This window comes from Atractosteus spatula, chromosome 2 (assembly GCF_055471065.1).
Source record: "Atractosteus spatula isolate fAtrSpa1 chromosome 2, fAtrSpa1.hap1, whole genome shotgun sequence".
Taxonomy (NCBI): Eukaryota; Metazoa; Chordata; class Actinopteri; order Semionotiformes; family Lepisosteidae; genus Atractosteus; species Atractosteus spatula.
The window spans coordinates 47,271,501-47,293,528 of NC_142707.1; the positions used below are offsets into that span (position 1 = coordinate 47,271,501).

At 35.3% G+C, this 22,028-nt stretch overlaps 1 protein-coding gene across 1 annotated transcript in view; it reads left to right on the plus strand.

Annotated features, from left to right (window-relative positions):
* Window positions 1-22,028, plus strand: part of LOC148839769 (PC3-like endoprotease variant B) — a 341,720-nt gene that overhangs the window by 221,247 nt on the left and 98,445 nt on the right. The window contains exons 8-12 of the mRNA XM_088938784.1: window positions 3,076-3,155; window positions 4,157-4,245; window positions 5,872-6,044; window positions 6,479-6,694; window positions 11,005-11,108. Coding sequence (XP_088794910.1) covers window positions 3,076-3,155; window positions 4,157-4,245; window positions 5,872-6,044; window positions 6,479-6,694; window positions 11,005-11,108 — 662 coding nt within the window. The remainder of the gene's footprint in view (window positions 1-3,075; window positions 3,156-4,156; window positions 4,246-5,871; window positions 6,045-6,478; window positions 6,695-11,004; window positions 11,109-22,028) is intronic.

Sequence of the window (22,028 nt, forward strand, 5' to 3'; positions counted from 1 at the left end):
TTTGTACTCTAAAAACTTTGATTACTTCAAACTCCTCTGCATGATCTGTAACTGGTTCCAATTGAGAGCTGTAGCCTTTTACAATGTACAGTAGGATTTGCTGGTCTTAAATCATGAGTCTAAAAACAGAGATTTGTTTAGGAGGTAAAAACATACAGATGCCATAACACCTGAACAACTGCATAGCAGGATTCTCCCATTATCTTGCAGTTTTAGTGATTAATTGAGTAGACTCGATTCTTTTCCAATCTTTCACTTTCTCTCCTTTTAATCATTCACCCTTTCAGGATGTTCTCTGAGATTTGGAGTGTTCTCCACTATTTAGCCCATATGGTCTGCACCCAACTCACTTTTCTCTTAGTTTTGATGCATAGTATTCCTTATGGTTCACCCAGTAAGGTCTGCAATTCAACTCTCTTTCTCAGGAGTGAGTTTCTGTGAGGCTGCTAATGCATCGTCATTTGTTATGATGCAGAGTGTTCGCAATGATTTAGTCAGTGATGTATAAACTATTTCTAATTTTCTTCACCAGTGAGAACAGTGATGGTGCCTCTGACACAACGTCTGCTTTGGTATACTTTTCTTTCCCCTCTTTAGTCTAGACTCTCTCCGTCTCTAGGCAGCTCTTTTACAAGGCTTTCTGTTTCTCTGTTGCAGGGACATGGGTAACTCCATGGGAGCCCATTCCAATATCTTCTTTTCCTCTTGTGAGCCCCACACTCAAAGTGTGTCTCATCAGGCACCTGCTTGCAGTTACTCTTTCATCTTGACACCATGGTCCAGGTTTGAGCCAAGATTGTGGCTTTCCATGGAACTGTCCTTTCACAGCTGTATAGACATATATATCAAAACCTGCTTTATTCTAAATGCATCCAAAAAAGTCTATCATGTAACATTAGATAGAAGATAACATGCCCTTCAGTTGCAGTTAGTTGAACTGCATTCGGGAATCTGGAACAAGCTTCCCAGCCAAGCCTGACTTCCTTAAAGAAAAAGCTGGATGAGATACATGGTTTTACTAAATGCAACATGGCCTACTGTAGATGGGCCTAATGCCCTTCTTGCATTCGAAACCATTTTTCTGCTTCCTTACTTCTTTGCAAAATTATTTTTACACACTCACTTGCATTTTTGCTAATAGAAAATACCTTTTTTGTGAGCACTCTTTTCTGTCTTGATTTTTTTAAAAATAGGAATATACTGTAATAAATGACTGAATGAGAGGTGGCCATCACATTTAGCCTGTGAGGTTGCAGGCAGTTAATAATCCAAAGGTCTTATAGAGCCACGTCTTATAAGAAGACAGGGCATCAGCTTCAATGTCCCAGACTCCCAAAATCATTGTGTAAATGAATGCCTCCGGTTCTTCATTTTCAGCGCCCTTAGTTTCCATTTGTGTCCTTTTGGCTTGTGTTTCACTGTTGATACTGAAGAAGTCAATGTCTTTGCCATTTGAATGCCATTTAAGTCAAGTTCACTTATAGTCTTCCCTGTTCAAGACTGAAAACATTTAATGCTTTTATCCTGCCTGGATAGGACATTCAACTGAGTATGTGAATGTATCTTGTCACTCTTCTATGGACCGATTCCAAAGCAGCAACATTTTTTCCCTGTAATGTGATAAGCAAAATTGTGAAAAGTATTTGAAATTAAGTCTTACTAGAACATCTACAATTTTAACATAACGTCCTTTGATGTTAACACTGCGCTTTTGACTACTGTATCCTAGCACTGCTTGCCTATTTTGTTGATTCCCCACATTATCAGAAGATAGAAATACTCTGTTTCCATCCCTTACTGTGGTTGATTGCTCACATAAAACTTATATTTTTCTTAGCCAATATGTACAATTTACAAATCCATGACTATCCTTATTAAAATCTTATTGCTACAAATCCTGTGCTTTGAGTCTAATTGTTGTTTAGATAACCTTACAGCAAGACATATTGCAGTAGGAAATACACCTTATTAACCTTTAACTATTTGATTTGGTTTTGATAGCCTTTATTATGAATGGGCACTACATTAGCAGTTTTTAGTTAAACCTATGTCTTGAGTGACAATTGGAAGAAGTTCTTAAAGTACAATTGGTAAGATCCCATGAGGCCCTCAGATTTCTATATTTTAAGTACTTCTAGTATCTGTAACACTTCTGACCATTGTACATTAATATTATTTGAATATTATTTGATTATTACTATTTTTTTATTATCCTGTAGATATACAGAATATATGATGCATGTTCTGTTTCCTCCTTAGTAAACACCTGAGTGAAAAATTAATTTATTGCATTAGCCTCTTTCCTTTCATTTCACTTTCCAACAGGCTCCCATTTTGATCTCTGTGACACTTTATTTCCTTTATAATACATTGTATTTTAATCTTATTTTTTTATAATAAAACTTCACGTTTTAAAATGAATTCTGTTATTTTTAATCACTTTACAAAGAGTTTTCTTTCTCAGGATAGTTTTCTTTGTTATTTGAATAATTAAACATTTGTTAAAAAATGCCTTTACCTAAATTAAAATGATGCATGGCATTGACACTAGAAAGTTGTTCTTTAAGAGCTGCTGTACAGATTTTGCACAAGAGCTAATGGCTAAGCATCACAATATTATCAGTCACCCTTCAGATATACTAAAAGATAGTCTTGTAGCTAATGTTTTATCTATTGCTAAATTGTAAATTTCCTGTAGCAGATGTTTTATCTTAAGCTAAGTAGAAAAATGTTAATACCCTTTTATACTGATTAACATTCATGATTATTATGTGCACTGATGGATTCGTGTTTAAGTTGCCTTAGGCCAGTAGAAGATGTACTGTATACTGTATTAGTTATAACAGCTGATATGTGCAGTGAATGATGTCCCATGTTCTTAATGTAGAGTGTTTTTTCAAAGCACTCCACCCACAGCATAGGGTGGAATGATTAAAAAAAAAAATTCTCACGCAGAGATTTCTTTTATTTCAATGAAATTGGTGTTTGCCTGTACGTTGGTCACTGACAGTACTGAGGAACACCAAAGTACTAGTGCAGATAATTGTAACAAGTATTTGTTTTGTTTTATTTCAGGAGCTGTTTGCCAGTTTTGATCTCCGCGGTGCTCATGGTTTATCCCATGATCCCATGCCATTGAGGGACTCAAACAATGGGTAATCATCAGATTAACTACTTGGGATGGGAATTTATACAACTGCTTTTGGGGATTGATTTGACATGCATGTACTGTAGCAACATACATTTTATCAAAATGTGTGTGTGTGTGTAAAAACTAGGACATAACTTATTTTTGCATTTACTTAATTAAAATAGCATATGCTTTTGGAAGGCACTTCAATAAGTCACCCTGTTGCTCAGAGATTGCTTTCATCTCTGACTAAGGATACGTCATGAAAATACCACAGATGATCTGATGCGTAAGATATTATGCCTCAGTGTACCACAGTACCACTCTAATTCTTATTTGCACCAGTGATTTTGATTATACTGCAAAGGTTTATGCAATGTTTTTATGGACATATTGTTGTATGAGAACATTTAAAATAATTATGTAGTTTTGCATGTTATTTAACACTGTTGTAAATTGCCTTAAGTGCCTTGCTTTGAAAAAAACCCCAATGTGCCTTGCATTTGATATTCTAGAAACAGGTGTATTCCTTGTTACTGTATTGTGATATTAACAGTTGTTTTATTTTATTTGTACTAGTATTTTGATTGCCTTATATATGAAGGGCCTGCTTCAAAATTTTGAGTAATATGTCTTTAGAATAGTTAAGTTAGATTGAAATTAATTAGAGTCGCTTCATTTTAATGCTTTGTAGTGTAGAAATCTTCTAACTCATACAAATGACATAAAATTTACAACAAAATATTGACAGACATAAAAAGCAACATCCTGCTTCTATTGTCTTTAGTGCTGACTGCAATATGACAATTTCAGAATTTCAAAGCTCCTAAGACAATATTCTAATCAAGGAAAAGGTGCAGATTTAAATGTGGAAGCTTTTCTCAATGTAGTAAAACCTTTTTGGATTTACTTCATTTTTTTTAAATATGTATTATAGCATCAGTAGTAATATTATTTACTCTAATTAATTTGAAAATGTGATATTGATTGCAGCTTCTGTATAAGTTGTTCTCTTTTCCCCCAAAGACATGGAACACGATGTGCAGGTGAAGTGGCAATGGAGGCAAATAATTCTTTCTGCGGTGTTGGCATTGCATATAATGCCAGAATTGGAGGTGAGTCACAGTAATGAATCGATTGTGACTGTCCGTTTTTGCAGCAGTTTTGAAAACCATTTGCATGTTGATTTAAAAATGTGTGTTCAGCCCACCTAATGTACAGTATAATGTGGCGTGTAGACCCGAAGACACTGAAGTACGAAAATAACTGTCCTGTTGCTTTTGGCCAGACTATGCCTGTAAATACATATCGGAGCCACGGCATATTCTTCTTCTTTGCCATCTTTTCCTTAAAAAGCGCACTTATTTCCTGTGGTACTGTATATTTCTGAGCTGCTATGGCTAAGAGATACATTCTTGAAAGGATGGCATGTACAGTAAGTGGTAGCCATGATACAACATCAGACATAAAACGTACACACTGTATGATTGGACCAAATCTTTTTGCAGATTTGTGTTGCGTTTTTCAAGGAGCTGAAATTCTGATTACCCTTCTTTTCGCACACACTAACACTTCTACATAAACTCCTAGACATGTCTGTGTTTGTTCCTGTCACTGCTGCTGCTGAAGTAGATCATCACTAACACTTTCCAAGCCAAACTCCGGTGAAAAGAACTTAACCATTGAAACAGATGCGTATGTGCCATACAGTGATGTCAGACTGCCGTTTACACTGTGAATGGTGACAAATGTCACTGCTTTAGGCATGTTCTATGGCCCAATAATGACAATTGTTATTTCCTATACAGTATATCCCTGAATGTTACCTGTACTGTAGTTTTGTCACTTTATGGAAAATCTTTTCACTGTGCTTTATCCAGTGGTTTTGAATATTTTTTCTTCCCTTTTTCATATAAACCTCTGTAGTACAAATGATATTGGAGAATCCAAAAGGTATTTAGACTATCAGGGATAACATCACAAGGATTTTCTTTCTGGTGTTCTGTTCTGCTAAAGAGACAAACACCTGGCACACCAGTGAAGAACACCTACTGTGTCACTGAACTTCCAAATTGATGCTTAAAATCTTTGCAAATCATAACAGTCTTTTTTTGGAAAAAAAAATGGAATTTAGTTAATGTATGTATTTTTTAAATTGGTATGCCTTACGTGCTGGTGTGTATTATGTATTAACTACAGTTTTTAACTATAATTTATGTAATTTACTTCAGTGATGAGTTTCCAATTTTATTTGTTTCATTGAGCATTGTCATTAACTGATCACACGTTGTGATCTATTTATTTTCAAATTACAGCAGATATATAAGAGAGAAATGCCTGGGAAAGACTGTTTCCGATCTATTTTAAGAACATGAATAGAGGATTATCTCTTTATCAAAAGGAGGTCTTCTCTCCATTTTTTCCCTTACCTTCAATATCCCATATGTGGTTTATTTTTGTGTATTTCCTTTTTTTCTTATTCTTATGATTTTGCTTTTTCTTTTTGCTAAAAAAAAAACAAAACAAATTACAAAGTTGTTCAAAAACAGAGAGCCCTGCATTTTGCACATTACATCAGTCCTGGCTCATTTCAGGCACAATTAAACTATTTCTTTGTCATTGATTCTCAATTACAAATCACCCACCTGCTCCATTTCAAAGGTGGTGATGGCTTGCTTTCCGCATGTTTTTATAGAGAATTTAAAAGTTAATGCAGACTAAAGTTTAATCATTTTTCCAAGGCATCCGGTTGCTGGACGGAGCTGTGACTGATTCTATGGAAGCTACATCCCTTACTTACAACAACGACTTCATTGACATTTACTCCTGCTGCTGGGGGCCAAGGGACAATGGCAAAGAGATGGCCGGTCCAGGAAAACTCACCGAAAAGGCTTTGCGAATTGGTGCACAAAAGGCAATTAAACATTTCATTTAATATGTAGTGTTCAATCACTTTTTAATCTCAGTGCACTGTTTCTAAGAACTAAGGTTAAAAACACACTTATTCTGAAGGAGCCATGCATCATTTTGCACATTGTATCGTGATAATTACGAACACATTATTCTTTTCTGCATACAGTATATTGTAACTAAGAGCTGTTAAACACTAGATGGATACAGAATACGTTGTATATTGAAATTTAATACAAAAAGACTGGTTTTATACACAGTTGTATTGTACGTAAGATAATGATCAGGACAACTGAATTAAACCCGACAGGCTTTTGGCTCATTTGCACTTAAACTGTTTTGTCTTAGAAAGCAGCCAGAATTGAGACACATAACATTCTTAAACATTGTGAAAAGAACAGAACTCTCTGAACACCCTCTGTTGCTGTCCATATGCAGGGCCGGAAAGGAAAAGGCAGCATCTTTGTGTGGGCTTCTGGAAATGGTGGGCTGGTAGATGATCACTGTGGAGCAGATGGTTATGTAAACAGTATCTACACTATTGCCATCGGAGCTATTACACACAGCGGTCTCCCAGCTTACTTCGGTGAGCCTTGTCCAGCAGTAATGGCCGTCACCTTAACTGGTGCCACCAATGAAGGAAGTCTTCCACTGGTAAGCTGCAGCACATTGTTATTATTAAGACTTGATGCCGCCACATCTGTATATTGGCTGATGCACTATGAAACCCCATGAACACTTGTACTTTATTATTCATGTTGCATGCTGCTTTCTAAGAGCAACTCTGTTACGCATCCTTGGAGGCAGGCATCAGCCGAGACTTTATTGTTGAGAATAAAGATGAATCTCATAACACTTTACAAGTAGGAGGAGACCACCTTCACCCTCTGCTGAGGAGCATCAACCTGTGGTCAATGTGCGCGAACAACATATTAACTTAATCATATATTATAATGATGCCAGAGATTTGTTCTGGCCCCATGGAGGTGCCGTGGAGATGGTTAAATATTACTGTACATCTTCAAAAATTAAATGGACATTTTAAGGTACCAGAAAATGTTGGTAGGATTGACTCCCTCCACAGATACACGGGTGCGTTCACTGCCCAACATTAAATAAACACAACAGCAGCTGAACAGTATAAACGCATGTAATTGAATTTTGTATGTTACCAAATTAAACTGATAGTAAGGGATATTGCATCATTTTAACGATGGTGGTTAATAATTGTAAAATGTATAATAATTGCTTTTTCATACTAAACAAAAATACAAAAAGAAAAAAGACCAAACCAAGGATTTTGGAGGGTTATATTGTCACAGCTAGCCAGGACTATGGTACAGTACATCTTCAGGCAAGACCTAGACGTTCATATACAGGTCCTACTTCTAATGTTGAATTAAATGAGAAAACCAAAACATATTGTTATAAAAGATCTAAGTGTCATGTAGTTCTGTTTTCACATAGTCCATAATTAATTTTAAGACATATATATATATTTACAATATGTCCAGGCTTAACTTTGACATCTGCCCATGATATATTGAAACAGGATGCAATGTGTCAGGACTCTTCTAACATACAGTAGTTCAAACTGCATTCTCATATTGTGTCTGAAGCTTTTCAGTTCTTTATGGAAGCAGCCTGTCTTCCAGTTTATTCAGGTAGGTCTGTCTGGGCTTTAACATACCATACAGTATATTCAAAACATTTTCAATGCTGGCACTCTTTGAGTATGGAACACAGTTTAAAGTATTGGTACTATGGGGATCTTCTTTCACTTGTCATTACTTGACAGTAGTGTGTGTTACCACTGTATTGTGGGCTTGGGAAATTGTGTGATGTACTGTATCTGTTCTTGAATTCTTGACACATTCATTTGATAGGGTAAGCCAGTATAATATTCGTCTATGATCGCTTCCCAGTGTGGCTTAAAGTCAGTGGTTAGACACCACACCATTAGATAAATGGGCCTATATCTCGACTTAAAGTCATAATAACAATCAGAATACCATTACCAGCAATAAATAATCCGTAAAACCTCCCCTTGAATGCCATAATCAAGAATGTCATGAAAGCCCATTGTTTTTTGGTCAACTCGTTCATTGTCAGAAAATGTTGCAGTATGAGCTTGTTTTCACTAATTCCTGACTGATGTTAAACTTTCAGTGGTTTCTTTTACAGTCACACAGTGATCTTAAAAGATATGGCTTTGTAGCCTCAGTATATGCTTTATTCACTCCACTTGCAGGCTTCCAAAATGGAACATCTTAAAGACTTTTTTGGCTAGAACTGAATTCTGTGTCTGATTTTTTATCATTGCATGTGATTGTTTTTATACCTTTAAAATTATTCTATATTTTTTAAACTCCTGACTATAGCTCTGTTTGGGCATTTTAGATACATGGAAATGACCATGTGAAAATACAATTTTTTCAACGATAACAGCTGAAACGTACAAGAAACACCTTTGTAAAAATCTTTACAGCAGTGGTGTTTCTAGTCAGTTTTCCATGTAACAGCTTAAATCTGTTAAAAGCAACTGAGTGCATAACAATTAACAATTTGTATTCCACCTGTTGAAAGCTCACAGCACCACCACAAAGGGCTGTGATACCTGCAACCTGAAAATGTAACTAGCTGATATGCAAATTGTCCCTCTTTTGTACTAATTTAACAGAGCATATCAGGAAGACTACAACACTGCCTTCCTCCTGATTTGACAAACTAAAATTAAAATAAAGTATGGTAGTTCTGAGACTGAAACAATGTAATTAAGGGAAAACAAGCTTATTAACTGAACGTTATTGCATTAAACTGATAAGCTCTCTGCCCTCTGGCCAAACCTGTAAAGCAATTAACAAACTGTGCAACCTGACAGCCTTTACTGTTGGATAAGTCTCACCAAAGAAAGCTGGAATTGCAACAAAATCACTGTCAGATGTAGTGAAATGAAAAGATAAATGTTTTGTTATCGTGTATTCTGTGATTGCACAAAACCTAGCAAGTCTACCCAAACAAAAAACCCAATGACGATGACGCCTAGCATTCCTGAAGAGATTAATTCTCACAAGTGGATTTAGACTGACACTATTCTTTGCATTGCTCTGTCTGGAACTGTCTGCCTCTAGATCACCATGTCAGAATGGGATACAGTGATCCCATAGCTAATGCTCTGACATGTCGTGGGGCGTTGTGGCTCTTGCTGCAGAATCTCAAGATCTGGAATTCAATTACTATACATTGCTGAGGATTGCTGAGGAGATAATTAAGAACACAAGTATTTATCGTCTATAATAGTGTGCAAAATTTAACTTCAATTACTGTGTTAGGACAGAACAACATTATTGCTGAATTCATAAACACAGTAATGCTGTACAAAATCCATCCATACATTTTCTAACTGTTTTATCCAGTATAGGGTAACAGGGGATGCTGGAGTCTCACTCTGCAAGCAACAGGAACAACCAATCCATCGCTAGGCAGACAGACAAACACACATACACTCAAACCAGGGCCAGTTTTCCCAGAAGCTAGTTAACGTACTGTAGCAGTATGTCTTTGGGCTGTGGGAGTAAACCGGGGCACCTGAAGGAATCCCACATGAACACAGGAAGAACATACAAAGTCCTTTACAAAATGTATACAAATATTTTTTTTTAAATGATATAAATCCTACTCTGTTTTAATCAGCACACAGGGGAAAATAAAAGACCTATGTGCCAATGTGGTGAAAGTAAATGGAAAACTTCAGTCTCTTCTTACATGTTTTAGTTTGTATAGCACTGTATCATGCATGTACTGTAGGAATCTATATGAAAATCCTTTAAAAAATTTACCCTTTCTGAGGAAAACAAGGCTGGACAGGATTTCACTCATATATGCTTTTTAACATATTATACAAAGGATAGCAAACTAATATTTGATAGCCCATAGGCACTTCTAAGAAAGGACTTATTTGCTAGTTCTGACATATTGTTTATTTCTGACAATAGATGCAGTGGCCTTCCAACATGTTAAAAGCAACATAGAAACACCTGGTGAATTACAGTTACTGCTTCTGCATTGGCTAGCATGGCAATCATGGAGACGTTGTATGATTTTTCAAGATATTCAGCTAATCACTCTGAATATAGAGCAATTGCATGAACACAGCCCAAAGTATTAGATGATCTGTACACACATGACCCAGGGGAAAGAATGGGTTTAACAGTACTGTATGTATTTACTTAACTGTATAGAAAGTACAGTATACAGGATGAAAAAATACACAAAAAAACAGAGAAATAACAAAACATGACTTTACAACAATCTGCAGTGTTTTCACTCAAACTGGTTTTGTCAGGCCTACTCTTAAGAGAGAGTTACTGTGCTTTTTTTTTAAGTTGCATTCTCAGGCAGATTACAGTACATACACTCTAAAATAACCTCAGGAAAACATTTTAAAGTACAATAAGACATAAAAAGGACTACCACAAGAAATTCCAAATTTTTCATAATGCAAAAGGCAAATTACAAATAGCGAGATTTTTAGTAGTGACTGTTTTTATGACTGAGCCCATGCAGCACCAGGTACTGGCACTGGAAGAAAGAATTAGCAGCTTTTCTTGATGCTTTCTGTCCACTATAATAGCACTAATTACGAAAAGGAATATGTTGTATAATTAACATGTTTAAGTTCAACAGTAGAAAACAAAGAAATCAAAATTATCGTGTTCTCCTGTCAGCAAAAAGTAGGAAAAAACATAGTACAACTAGGCATCGTACCCAAGGAACTGATGATGACAACTATATCAATTGCTAATTGCCTTGGGCTTTTTGTTCCAATATATTTTCTCTGTGATATCTGGAGATTCCTTTACTTTTCATGGGCATATGCTTGGCATTATGATAGAGATTAATGCCTGTTGCATCCCAAGCACTGCCTCATTAATTGTGTTTGTCTTTGTGTTTCCCTTACACAGGTGACTGCCACGAATGTAGATGAGGGCTGCGTCACGCACTTCACAGGCACCTCCAGCGCTGCGCCCATAGCTGCTGGGATCCTGGCCCTCGTGCTGGAGGCAAAGTAGGTGCCACCTTTGACACTTTGTGTGCTGTTGGGAAGAGGGAAGCGGATGCATCTTTTTTTATAGCACATAGCATAGTAGGAACCAATTGGAAAATAGAATGAAGGACTTGTTCCTTCACATTTAAAAAAATACTTTTTTTTGCTTGGTATTGTTCTCTAATGTTGCTCTGTGAAAAATCTAAACCCAGTCTTTGTTTTGAGAATAGGGTACGTTTTTTTGGTAGCCCTGCAATGCTGTAGCTTTTATAGTTGGGTGAATAAGTGTGTGAATGCTCTGGAATAATATGCGCTGCATAAGCAAGGCCTCAGTTTGGTTATTCGGTTCAGTTTTTGTCACACGCACATTAAAGTAGGATTCTACTGCTCAGAGATGGGAAACCTGAAATATTTCAGAAAGTTACAGAAGGAAAAGTAAACCAAAGTTGCAGCTTAAAGCTCAGCAATGAAATCGGAACAAGTACAATAGAAAAGTGCAAGTACAAGACTGGAAACAAGAGGCACTTTATGAAGAAGCCATGGGTTTCTTAAACAGCTTTATCCAGGTTATTTGAGCAGCCATGATGAAACTGAACCCAGGATATTTCAAGAAATAGCTGGCTGAGCTTCTTGGATCAGTTAATAAAGTAAGACTAACAAACAAGCAAGATGGGGCATGAACCATATTTCTAGTTCTGCGTAATCTTCTTTCATCTCAAGATGTTTATCCTTTAGGAGACTATTATAGAAATGCAGTTTTGCATTTAATTTTATTTACAGATGTTCAGTTTTATGTACAGGTATTATGTTTGTTAAGAGTTTTTCATTCCTAAAATCAATATAATTGTAGCTTTACGTATAGTACACTATATACAGTACATACATTTTGGGTAAAGTCAGTATTTTAAGATTTTTAAAATAATGTCTCAAATGCAAAATCATACACCATGTAAGATTTCACAGAATTTACATTTAATCTAAAATGTTTTATTTCCACAAGAATTTGGTGATGACAGTATTTGTATTTGTGATTTTGCTTGCATTTTTGTTCCTTCATTATATTTAAAATTGATTATACTTGTTATTAGATTACAAGACCTTTATTATGCCAAACCTGGGAAATTATTTCAGTAAATATACATAATATTTTAATGAACTATTTTCTGTCCTTCACAACTAAGAACAATGTATGGAGAAATATATTTAGCTGCAATAGTGGTCATATTCATATTTGTATATCTATTTCTTCTAGTCACAATTGAAGTGTACAATACCTGCTAATGAAGTCCATCAGGGCGACTTTAAAAAGGAGAGTGGCTTACCTGAGTCCTTTAGCTACTGCAGATCTCATCAAGACAGTGTCAACGTGGCAGGTTTGAAAGTGCACAAGGACCTAAATAATAGGTTGAGCAAAGAATACGTGTGTGCCCTTTCAGTAGGTTAAAACAGCAGACCTTTCCTTCTTCTATAGCACATTTGTGAATCTGTTTTCTTCTTCCATGGTGAAAAAATAATTTAAAAAATAATAATTTCAAGGGAAGTGACAGTTCTACATGTGTAACCTGATCAAGAGGTTTGCAAAAATATTCCAATGGAACATTTTATCAATAAAAAAATGTGTTCGTTTTTTATGCACACAAACTTGCGCAAACTGACCCTGCCAATACTGTTACCTTCTGCGTAAAGTCTCAAAGAGATGGAGCCCTCTTTGGCTCCAGGTTTACAAAGATGATAATACTGAACATACTTGCTGAACACACTGCTGGGATGAATTCCAGGGAGAAACATACTCTAGAGCACGTCTGCGCCTTATTGAGTTCTGTGGGCCAAAGCATTGATTACAGACGCGTTTATGTGTATACAGTAGCTTAATACTGTAGGTAGCACTGTAGTCATTAAAGAAGCATTGTAAGTAGATGGAGATGGAGGGAGAAATATGTGTTGCTGAGAAGGTGTTTCTCAACATGGTAAAGTTAATGGTACTGGTTGGAGAAAAAGAATGTCCTGACAGAGTCAAGGTGATGGCCATTTTTAGCCAGCCTGTTATCCATCACCTCTCAGCCGGGCATACTCCATCATATGCAACAGCCTTATGAATTTATGCATCAAGCTGTGCAGCCAGTCGTGCTGGGGGCCCTGGTGACATGTGAAATTGCTGTGCGCCTCATTTAGCTGTTTATTGCAGTGGAGTAAGTGTTGCAGCTGTCATCCTGAGATGGGATGATAGTGCTTGTTAATAGACGAGACTGGCAAGAAATGATGGACGCCACAGCAAGAGACGTTTTGTGTGCCAGTGGAGCTCCAGAATATCACAATTATGCACAGTTTTATATCAGGGGCAATAGTGTTAAAAATAGTAGGGCCACGAGCTGTGTTCATCTTTGGTGCCCGACACTTAGAATATGACATTGTCTGGTCTACTTAGGCTTACTTTTTCTGTCTGCTCTCATTACCAAGTGCATTTTGCATGGCCTTCATTTCTTACCACAGACAGCACCTGGGAAACCAGTTCTTGGTTTATTTTTCTTTGGTTGAACAAAACATGAATTATAGTGAAAGGAGAAGATTTGTAGGTAAATCGCATCTAGCTTACAATGAGGACATCATTTTTGGTAGTAAATTGTGGCTGTTTTTAAGTAGTCTTTAAAGAGTCTTTAAAGTAGTATTCTGTTTTTAAGCAATTATTTTAAACTATTATCATTAAACATAGCAAAATGTTATTAACAAATCAGTGCTAAACCTCATAAAAGATTATGGACTTAGATGTAGCTAATTTTCCTGACATGGACAGTAATGTCATTATAGTGGCTATATTTTCTCCAAAGCTTTTTACTTTTTGATTTTCTAGTTTCATTTAAGATATGCCAAGGGTCAAAGAGGAAACCAGGCTTGTCTATTCTCATAACATTTACACTGACCAATTTTCCATGTATCAGCAGGATAAGAATATTCTGCAACAAATAGAAAAGAACTCATTCGTTTAAAATCCTCCGAGAAGATTTTAATTTTTTTTAACATTTTAATTTCTATTGAGTAGTTTTAAGTGGTTTCTCTTAAATTTTCTGAAAAACTGCTAGCTTTAGATCTTTACCGATGCACATGTAAAGTGTGTAACTTTATGTACAGTAACAGTACAAAACTATAAACATTATTATTAGGTAAGCAGACATTACCTTAACAAAGTACGGATTCATGTATTCCTATGAAACTTTTGCAAGATGCTTACAGCTCATTATGATAAAGTGCATCAAATAAAAACTTCAATGTAGTGAACATCTGTGTTTTCAGATCATATCTTTTTTTTAAATTGTCATTCATTTAGGACTTTCAATATACAGTAGATTGTGTGGTTGTTGTTATTTCCCACTATGTAACATATTGTAGTGAAAAATATACGTTTGTGCTTTTGCTCACAATAAAACATAAAAAACTGCATAATAAGACAAAAAGCCAGCATATAATAACTCAATTATAAGGCCAGTTCTTCAAACAATACCTTATGTGCTTTTCTTTACCCTGAATTTAGTTAACATATTAAATTTGCTTTCATTTCCTTGGCTTTCTCGGTCTCACCTTGGGGTATCTGCTGATGAGTCTCTTCTTGAAGCATTTTAATGACTGTTTCACAGCAACTGTCAACCGAGTGAAGAGCCTAGCAGCGCTGAATGCTAGTCTGTAAGGGTCCTTCTTGCACACTTACACAACTGTAAATCTCAGGTTTTAATGTGGTGGAATAAAATTGACATATGTCAGCAGTCACACACAAAATATGCCCCCTTTTGACAAAGTGACTAAGTGACAGCTGCTCATTTTTATTCCTTTCAAAGAAAAGCAGCATCTTTTTTTCTTAATTAATAACAAGAAACAGAAAAAGGCAAATCGTATTTATAAATTATAAGTAAAAATTATAAAAGAAAATACAGATTTTTTTTCTCTGGTCATTTTCATGTTTACCGTAAGTGAAGACCTGTAGAACAAGGTAATGCAATGAGGGAATGAAAATACTATTTCTTCACCTTTGATGTCCTTTCAGCCTGTCTGCCTCTTTCTTGTGAAAACTCACTAAGTTATTTATTTTACCAATTTGAAGGGACAGAATATAACAATCAGGGGAGGAGTTCTGGTTTGCTTTATTTCCAATTTGAATAGCAACTCCTACACCGTATGCCTTGTCATGCTTAAGTGGTTAACTATTTACATCAACAGAAAAAAAAAACTGACTTACAAGAATCAGTAATTGCTTACTAAAATTTAGAGGACTTTTACATTGCCGAACTACAATACCAAAGATGATGTTATCCATTTCTTGGTTTCCGTAATGGCAGTATTCCACAATACATTCATAAGAGAAGAATGCTGCAGGTAAATCACAGTATGTTTCATTAAATGTGCATTTAATGCTACAGTTTCTGTATTAGGTTTGTTCTTTTCAATAGGGGAAAGTATTGTGTGCATTGCAAACCAGTATTGCTCCAAGTCTAGATTCTGGCAGATTTCAAGAGTGGAATAGAGTCTGTCATCAGAGGAGGTGCCATGTGCAAGAAGACTCCTCACTGGAGAATGCTGCTGAATATACTGTAGATACTCTCCTCATGGACACGTGGAAATAATGAAGGAACTCTGAAGCTTTTCTCTCCTCTTCTCATAATCTTTCATTCTTTTAAATGAATTCAATCAGGAAACTAATCACTTTAAATTACATTTTTTGAATCACAGCATACTGTACCAAGCATTGTACTGTATTTCAATGACCACTATGGGTGACTAAAGAAGATGTACTGTGTATAAACTTTTTGCACTCTTTTTCTTATGTTTGTTATGTTAAACAGACTGTTGTATATAAATTGAAAGTAATTGCAAAACATACTGTATACTGTAGAGCATTAAGAGAGAAGTTGTTGATTGCCACAAAAGACTAGTATGCATTTAATATTCATTTATGCCTTCAGTTGCTTGTGTTACAGCCATCCATTTATAATTACAGCATTGCAGAAAAAATGCAACAGAATTTTTTCTTTGGTCTTCAAACATCAGTACACTTTTCAAGAGAGAAAGGTGAGGCTGGATAGTGTTTCCACCTCACTGATCACTGTTTATATAGGTAAACTGCAGCTGTTCATTTCACATGATTGATTAACTGAGGTTTTAGGTTGAGTTCATATCATCACTCACACATGGAAGTGACATTTCATTATAAACAGAGGCATGGCATGTTCTACCGCAGCTGAGAAATAGATCCCTGATTGTATTTGTTGCTTTGGCCTCTGGTTCACTGTCAATTGAAAGTAATTGTCTACAGTTTAGCCGATTTTTAGAAGATATGAATTTCATTATGCAAAAACTCTCTGGAAGTTTAAACAGTAATTTAAGATTGCTGAGTAATGTACAGTAATGGTTCATACTGAAAAAGAGGGTATGGTAGAAATTAAGGAATGATTTTTCAGTACCTGAAAACCTAAAAGCACAACAAACAGAACTTTAATATACAGAAGTAAAACAATATTCACCATTAAATTACATCTTTAAATTGAAGTGTATTTAATCATCATTTCTTTACTGTATCTTTTGGAATGAATTACTAAAATCATTTAAATCACCTACCTAATATAAGTATTATTAAACATCACCTTCCTATACAGTATGAAAAACTATCATGACATGTTTAAAGATTAAAATGATAGTGACATTGAAATCAAAACAATCTATAATGTCATGGAAGGTTGATGCTCAGTTGTTCAGTTGTTTCCAATTAGATTTAATTAAACTTTTATGTTTTGTTTTAGTGTTATTATCCTATTCAGTGGTTGTCTTTATAAGCAGTTTAAGCAACAAATGTGCTGGGATTTGTTATTCTTATTTTATTTCAGCAGTAGTCAAATGCACTTGAAAACAAACCACAAGGGAAAACCCATGATGTTTGGCGGTATTGTACGAGTCTTATGGGAAGGTGTGTCAGAGCACAAGCTACCCCAGCAGATAAAGAGATTTTGGCCGCCATATTGAAATATTTTCTAAAATGTTGTTCTCTGAAACCAAATATCATAGACATTTGTGACTTGGTAGCCCATGTGCATTTTGTAAAGAGTTGTGAGCTGTTTTTTGTATTTGACTTTAAAGATCAGAGACCACAGGCAAGATAATTTCACCTCTCCTGAAGGCTGAATGCAAAATAATAGCTTCTCATTGAGTCCATATACAGTATGGTCATGTTTATTCCTGAACACAAAGAGCATCCTTAAATGTAATTTGGCTTATGCTCTTTGACCACTTCTTAAACTATAAAGCGAAAGTGTTTTACAGTATAGGGTATTAGACAGTCCAGACAGGGTCATGGTTATTCTGTAACACAGACTGGAAACCATGTGCTCTATCAAAAATGTCTTTGTTCATGAACAACAATATGCCGTCTTGTTTTCATTCTCCTTGTATTACCAGACCCCAACATTTATACATATCTATCTGCTTTGTAGAAACAGATAACTAGAGTGAAATCAGGGAAAAACCTAAGAGTGTCTTAAGAAAGACGCTGCTCATTTGAAGGTGCAGCAGATGAAAGCACACTGCTTTGATTATTAACAAGCATAGACTCAAAAGTGATGTTTAAAATACTAACTTTCTTTATTCGGATTTAGCTACAAAGTTGATAGTTGATTGTTTCATTATCATTACTGAGATAAAATTCACACAGATTCCTTACAACAGAATCTGGATCAATTTATTTACATAATTATTTGCTACGTAAACTTCAGGACTGGACCTAACTCTTTGTCTGTCTTACAAACGTTCTAAAAAGTTTTCTTTTTAGTACGATGTTAGCAGGGGTATTGTAATAGCTTACAGAAAGATATGGAATCTTTAAAAAAGTGTACAGTGCAGTATGTTTCCATTGTTGTAGTAAAGTATGTGATAAAGCATGTACTGAGATTTCCTTATGCTCTAATGTGTGGCTAGAAAAAGGTACACAAGCTGGATAAAGCAAGTTTGACCAGTAGTAAATCTGAAATTTGTTCTTATATATTTTCTAAATGAGCAAAGAGTTGTTGAAAATACAAAGGGGCCAAACCAACAGAGCACAGGTTGAACCATATGGTCCACACACCCCTGTCCATGCTGACACATTGTCCAGGATTCCCCAGTGTGTGATGTCATGTGATGTCTGTGGAATGGATGGGAGCTGGCTGGGTTTGCTGTCTTGTAGTGACCCCTCTGGCCCTGTGAGCTCACACTGCTGAGTGAGAACTGTGTCAGTCCGTCGTTCAGTCTTGACTCTGAGGTTTTCACAGAATGAAATGGCTTCACAGTTCATGGTTTAGAAGAAGGTGTATAGCCATCATCCCTATTCAGTGGATGTGCACTAGTAATCAAAGTTACTGCACTTAGTAATAAGTGATACAAATTGCAGAGCCATGAGAAGAAAACTTAATTGATGGCCCAAATTTTAAACCATTGAAAAGTGGAAACATCTTGGTTTTGATTAAGCTTTTTCATAAATTGAATCTAGAAACAGACAACAAAAGAGATTACATGTACATTAGATGTTTCTTCATCCATTTATTGGCTTAACACCATTTAATGGTAGTGAATGAATGCTCAGAGCCCTTCTGTATGACCTCCTCATTTATGTGACATTCTGCTCGTATTTTTAAGAAATGTACAGCCTGGGGTTACTGGATTCATTTCGTCAAAATAATTGATGAGGATATCTCCCTTGTAGTGGTTTAAGCATCTTCAACTCCTGCCCTTGTGTCTGCTGCACGGTCATAATCTCCAACTAATCATGCGCAGAGATGCTTATTAATGTAATAGCTTTATAGTCTTTATGTGTTTCCATTGTTAATTATATGCCTCTACACAGAGAACTATAGACTACCATCGCTAATATGGGACTGTTATGTGCCGATCTTAAAAAAGCTGTAGCATGGAATGTTAAGATGAGAAGTTATGATAATAACAAGAAGTCAGGTTTAATACTGTCTGTTGCTAAGTTTATACTATAACTTATATAAATATATACAGTACAGTATATATAAATAGATATGAATAGTAATATGAATGAGTAGTTAAATAAAGACAATATAAAGGCAGGCATGACTGTAGACAAACCAATACAACTAAATATTTCACTGCATGTTTTCACCAAGATGGCCGACTTCTTTGCTTTTAAGTTGAAAAAAAAAATCTGTTAGTGTATCAATCAGCATTAGAAAACGTTTGACTATTTCTCTCTATTTGATTTTTTAAATAAAGTAAAAATAACAGTCTCAGTTTTTCGTAGCAATTGTAATAGTATTGCTCATGTTAGAATAGAAATATTTTTAAGGGAATGGTACTACTGTATATATTTCGCAATGACTAAATTGTGACATGTTACCGGGTGAGTTTATTCACTGCCGGCATTTACGGGCAGGTGTTACTGAATTGTAAGAAGAAAGACTCTGCAGTCCTTGCATAGGGGCATGCCCCCAAAAAATCTTCATTACACCAGAGAAGTGTATTGATATGCAGACAAGGAGATCTTCCATTTCTTTACCTCTTCATGTAGATCGCATAGAAATTGAAGATGAAAGTAACATTAATAACTCAAAATTCCTTTAAACATTTGTTAACCCACATTACACTCCATGTAACCCTATTTGTGTTTCAAAACTTACACCACAAAAGCCATTAACTGTTAATTATAGCCTCTAATCTGTTCTCCAAGATTTGCCAGACTGGTCACTGTTTCTGTTAGGGCATGAATATCTTCATAATTAATGAAAAATCTTTTAAGAATTCATCCCTTATTAACCCCTGTAGCTGCAGGGGCTCATTCAATCTTAATTGCATCCATTTGGCACACACAGCATTATGCAGTATGATTGCTAACAAATGATCTTTTAATTTGTACCAATCAAGGATTCTTGCCTATATGCCAATATCACCGATTTTTCCTGCTGACTATAGTTCTAAGTCTACAAAAAGTCATTATTTTTCTCATAATGATGTCACAAAGACACGTTTTGTATTTTAATTCTTTGTAAACTCCATTGAGAGGTAAAATACAAGGCTTTGTTTTTTTATTTTGTATTTAATTGATATATTATTTGAATGTATTATTTTCTGATATTAAACAACATTCATATGGATTATTATAATTATAATAATCATAATACAGAAATACATTTTATTTTAGTTAAAAAGCATGAGAGTACTTTTAAGTCTTTATCGTCTTTTTTCTGATAAGAAATTTTTCTATAGCAGTAAAGAGTTGCAAAAGCTATCTATGCTTTAAATGAAAAGTGAAGAACTATGATTGGAACATTTGATCATATTTCTATATATGATTTACAATTTTTACAAACATGGAACACTCCATTACAAAACGTCAGTGGTGAACAAGGTGCTTAAGGCCAGTCTTTGGTGTCTGATAATATGTGAATCTTCAGTCCATAGCATTTTTCAAGAATCCTGGAGCCTTTAACGTTCCACAAAAAAGGTATGGCCATTTGTTGCTTACATAAATCATGTCTGAATATGCTCATATTTAATTTAAATATCTTCTTTCACTGTTCTCTGCTGAATCTGAAGTTTATTAGTCCCTTTCATGATTCTGCATAACACAATAATCCAGATATTTCTTCATGTCTTAAGATATTTACTGCATTACCTTCAGCACATCTTTGTTTCCTACTGTACATGCAGTATCTTCCAAAAGATGCATTACTCTTTTCTGCACATCTTTGACATCAGAAATTTTCTTTTTATAAAGCAGAAAAACAGTAGCATTCAGATTTAATATGAACTCCCTTAACTCAAATACCTTTTCATTTAGAATTCTTAATTCTTTTAGTTCATTTTATTTGTGCGACGCATGGTTTTGAATGAGGTTTTTGATGCATACAGTAAATATACTGTAGACCTCAGTCTTTTTATTTATGTTTCCCTTTATTTTTAACAGGAATCATTTTCTATTGAGAACCCTCATACTTTTCTATAGTGACAACTCAGTTTAAGCTCTTAAAACATAGTGTACGGAACTTTCAGTGAAACACACAGAAAAGTTTCATTTGATGTTACTGATTTGTTTAATCTCAGTTCTCTAAGAAGTGGAGTCTAAATTAGGAAGAGAAAAATGAAAGTGTCATTATGGGATCCAGACATGTGATGCTTTGCTGACTTGGCTGTAAAACCAACAAGCAGTTTTGGGCTGCCAAATCACAGCCTCCTGAATGTGAAGATCAGCACACTTGTGTAACTCTGAGGTGCGAAAGCCCTCCAGCGAAAAATACAGTATTAGTATTCATGCAGAAGCAGTAAGTTATGGCATGGATTAATCTTGGAGAGCACTGTCACACTATTTTTCCCCCAAGACAGTGACTAATTTTAAGAGAACAACAGGTACAATATATCTTTTTAGGTCTCAGACTTGGATTTAATCTTGTTCCAAATCTTAGCAGAAAGTAAATGAAGACTTTCGATGCCATTCCCTGCTTGTTAAACTGGAAATCTGGAACAGTTGATCAAATGATATGTCAGCTCAGAATGAATAGTGCTCAGCTGGGTAGACTTGTGGATGTTTCTGTATTGATATTGTGTGGTTTTTTATATAAAAAATTGAAAATTAAAACTTTATACATCAAGATTGCTTAAAGAGAGTTAGTAAAACAGTACAAAAACCCCAGTCTTCCTGTGATAGTTTGCCTCAATAATGCACAATACATCCCAACAAGTGTACCAGTATTAGTATTTTATTGTTTGTTCTCCCTTTCAAGATGAGATTAGGCCATCTAAGAAGCCACACTTTCAAACCTCATCCAAGTATAAAACCAAACTCTATTGTCCATAAGAAAGCATAACCTGAAAGTAAAGCATATCTTTAAGAAATTGTGGATGCACAAGTAAAGTGTTTCACTATAATACCTAATAATATGTATTATTAAGTATTCAACTTAATACTATAAA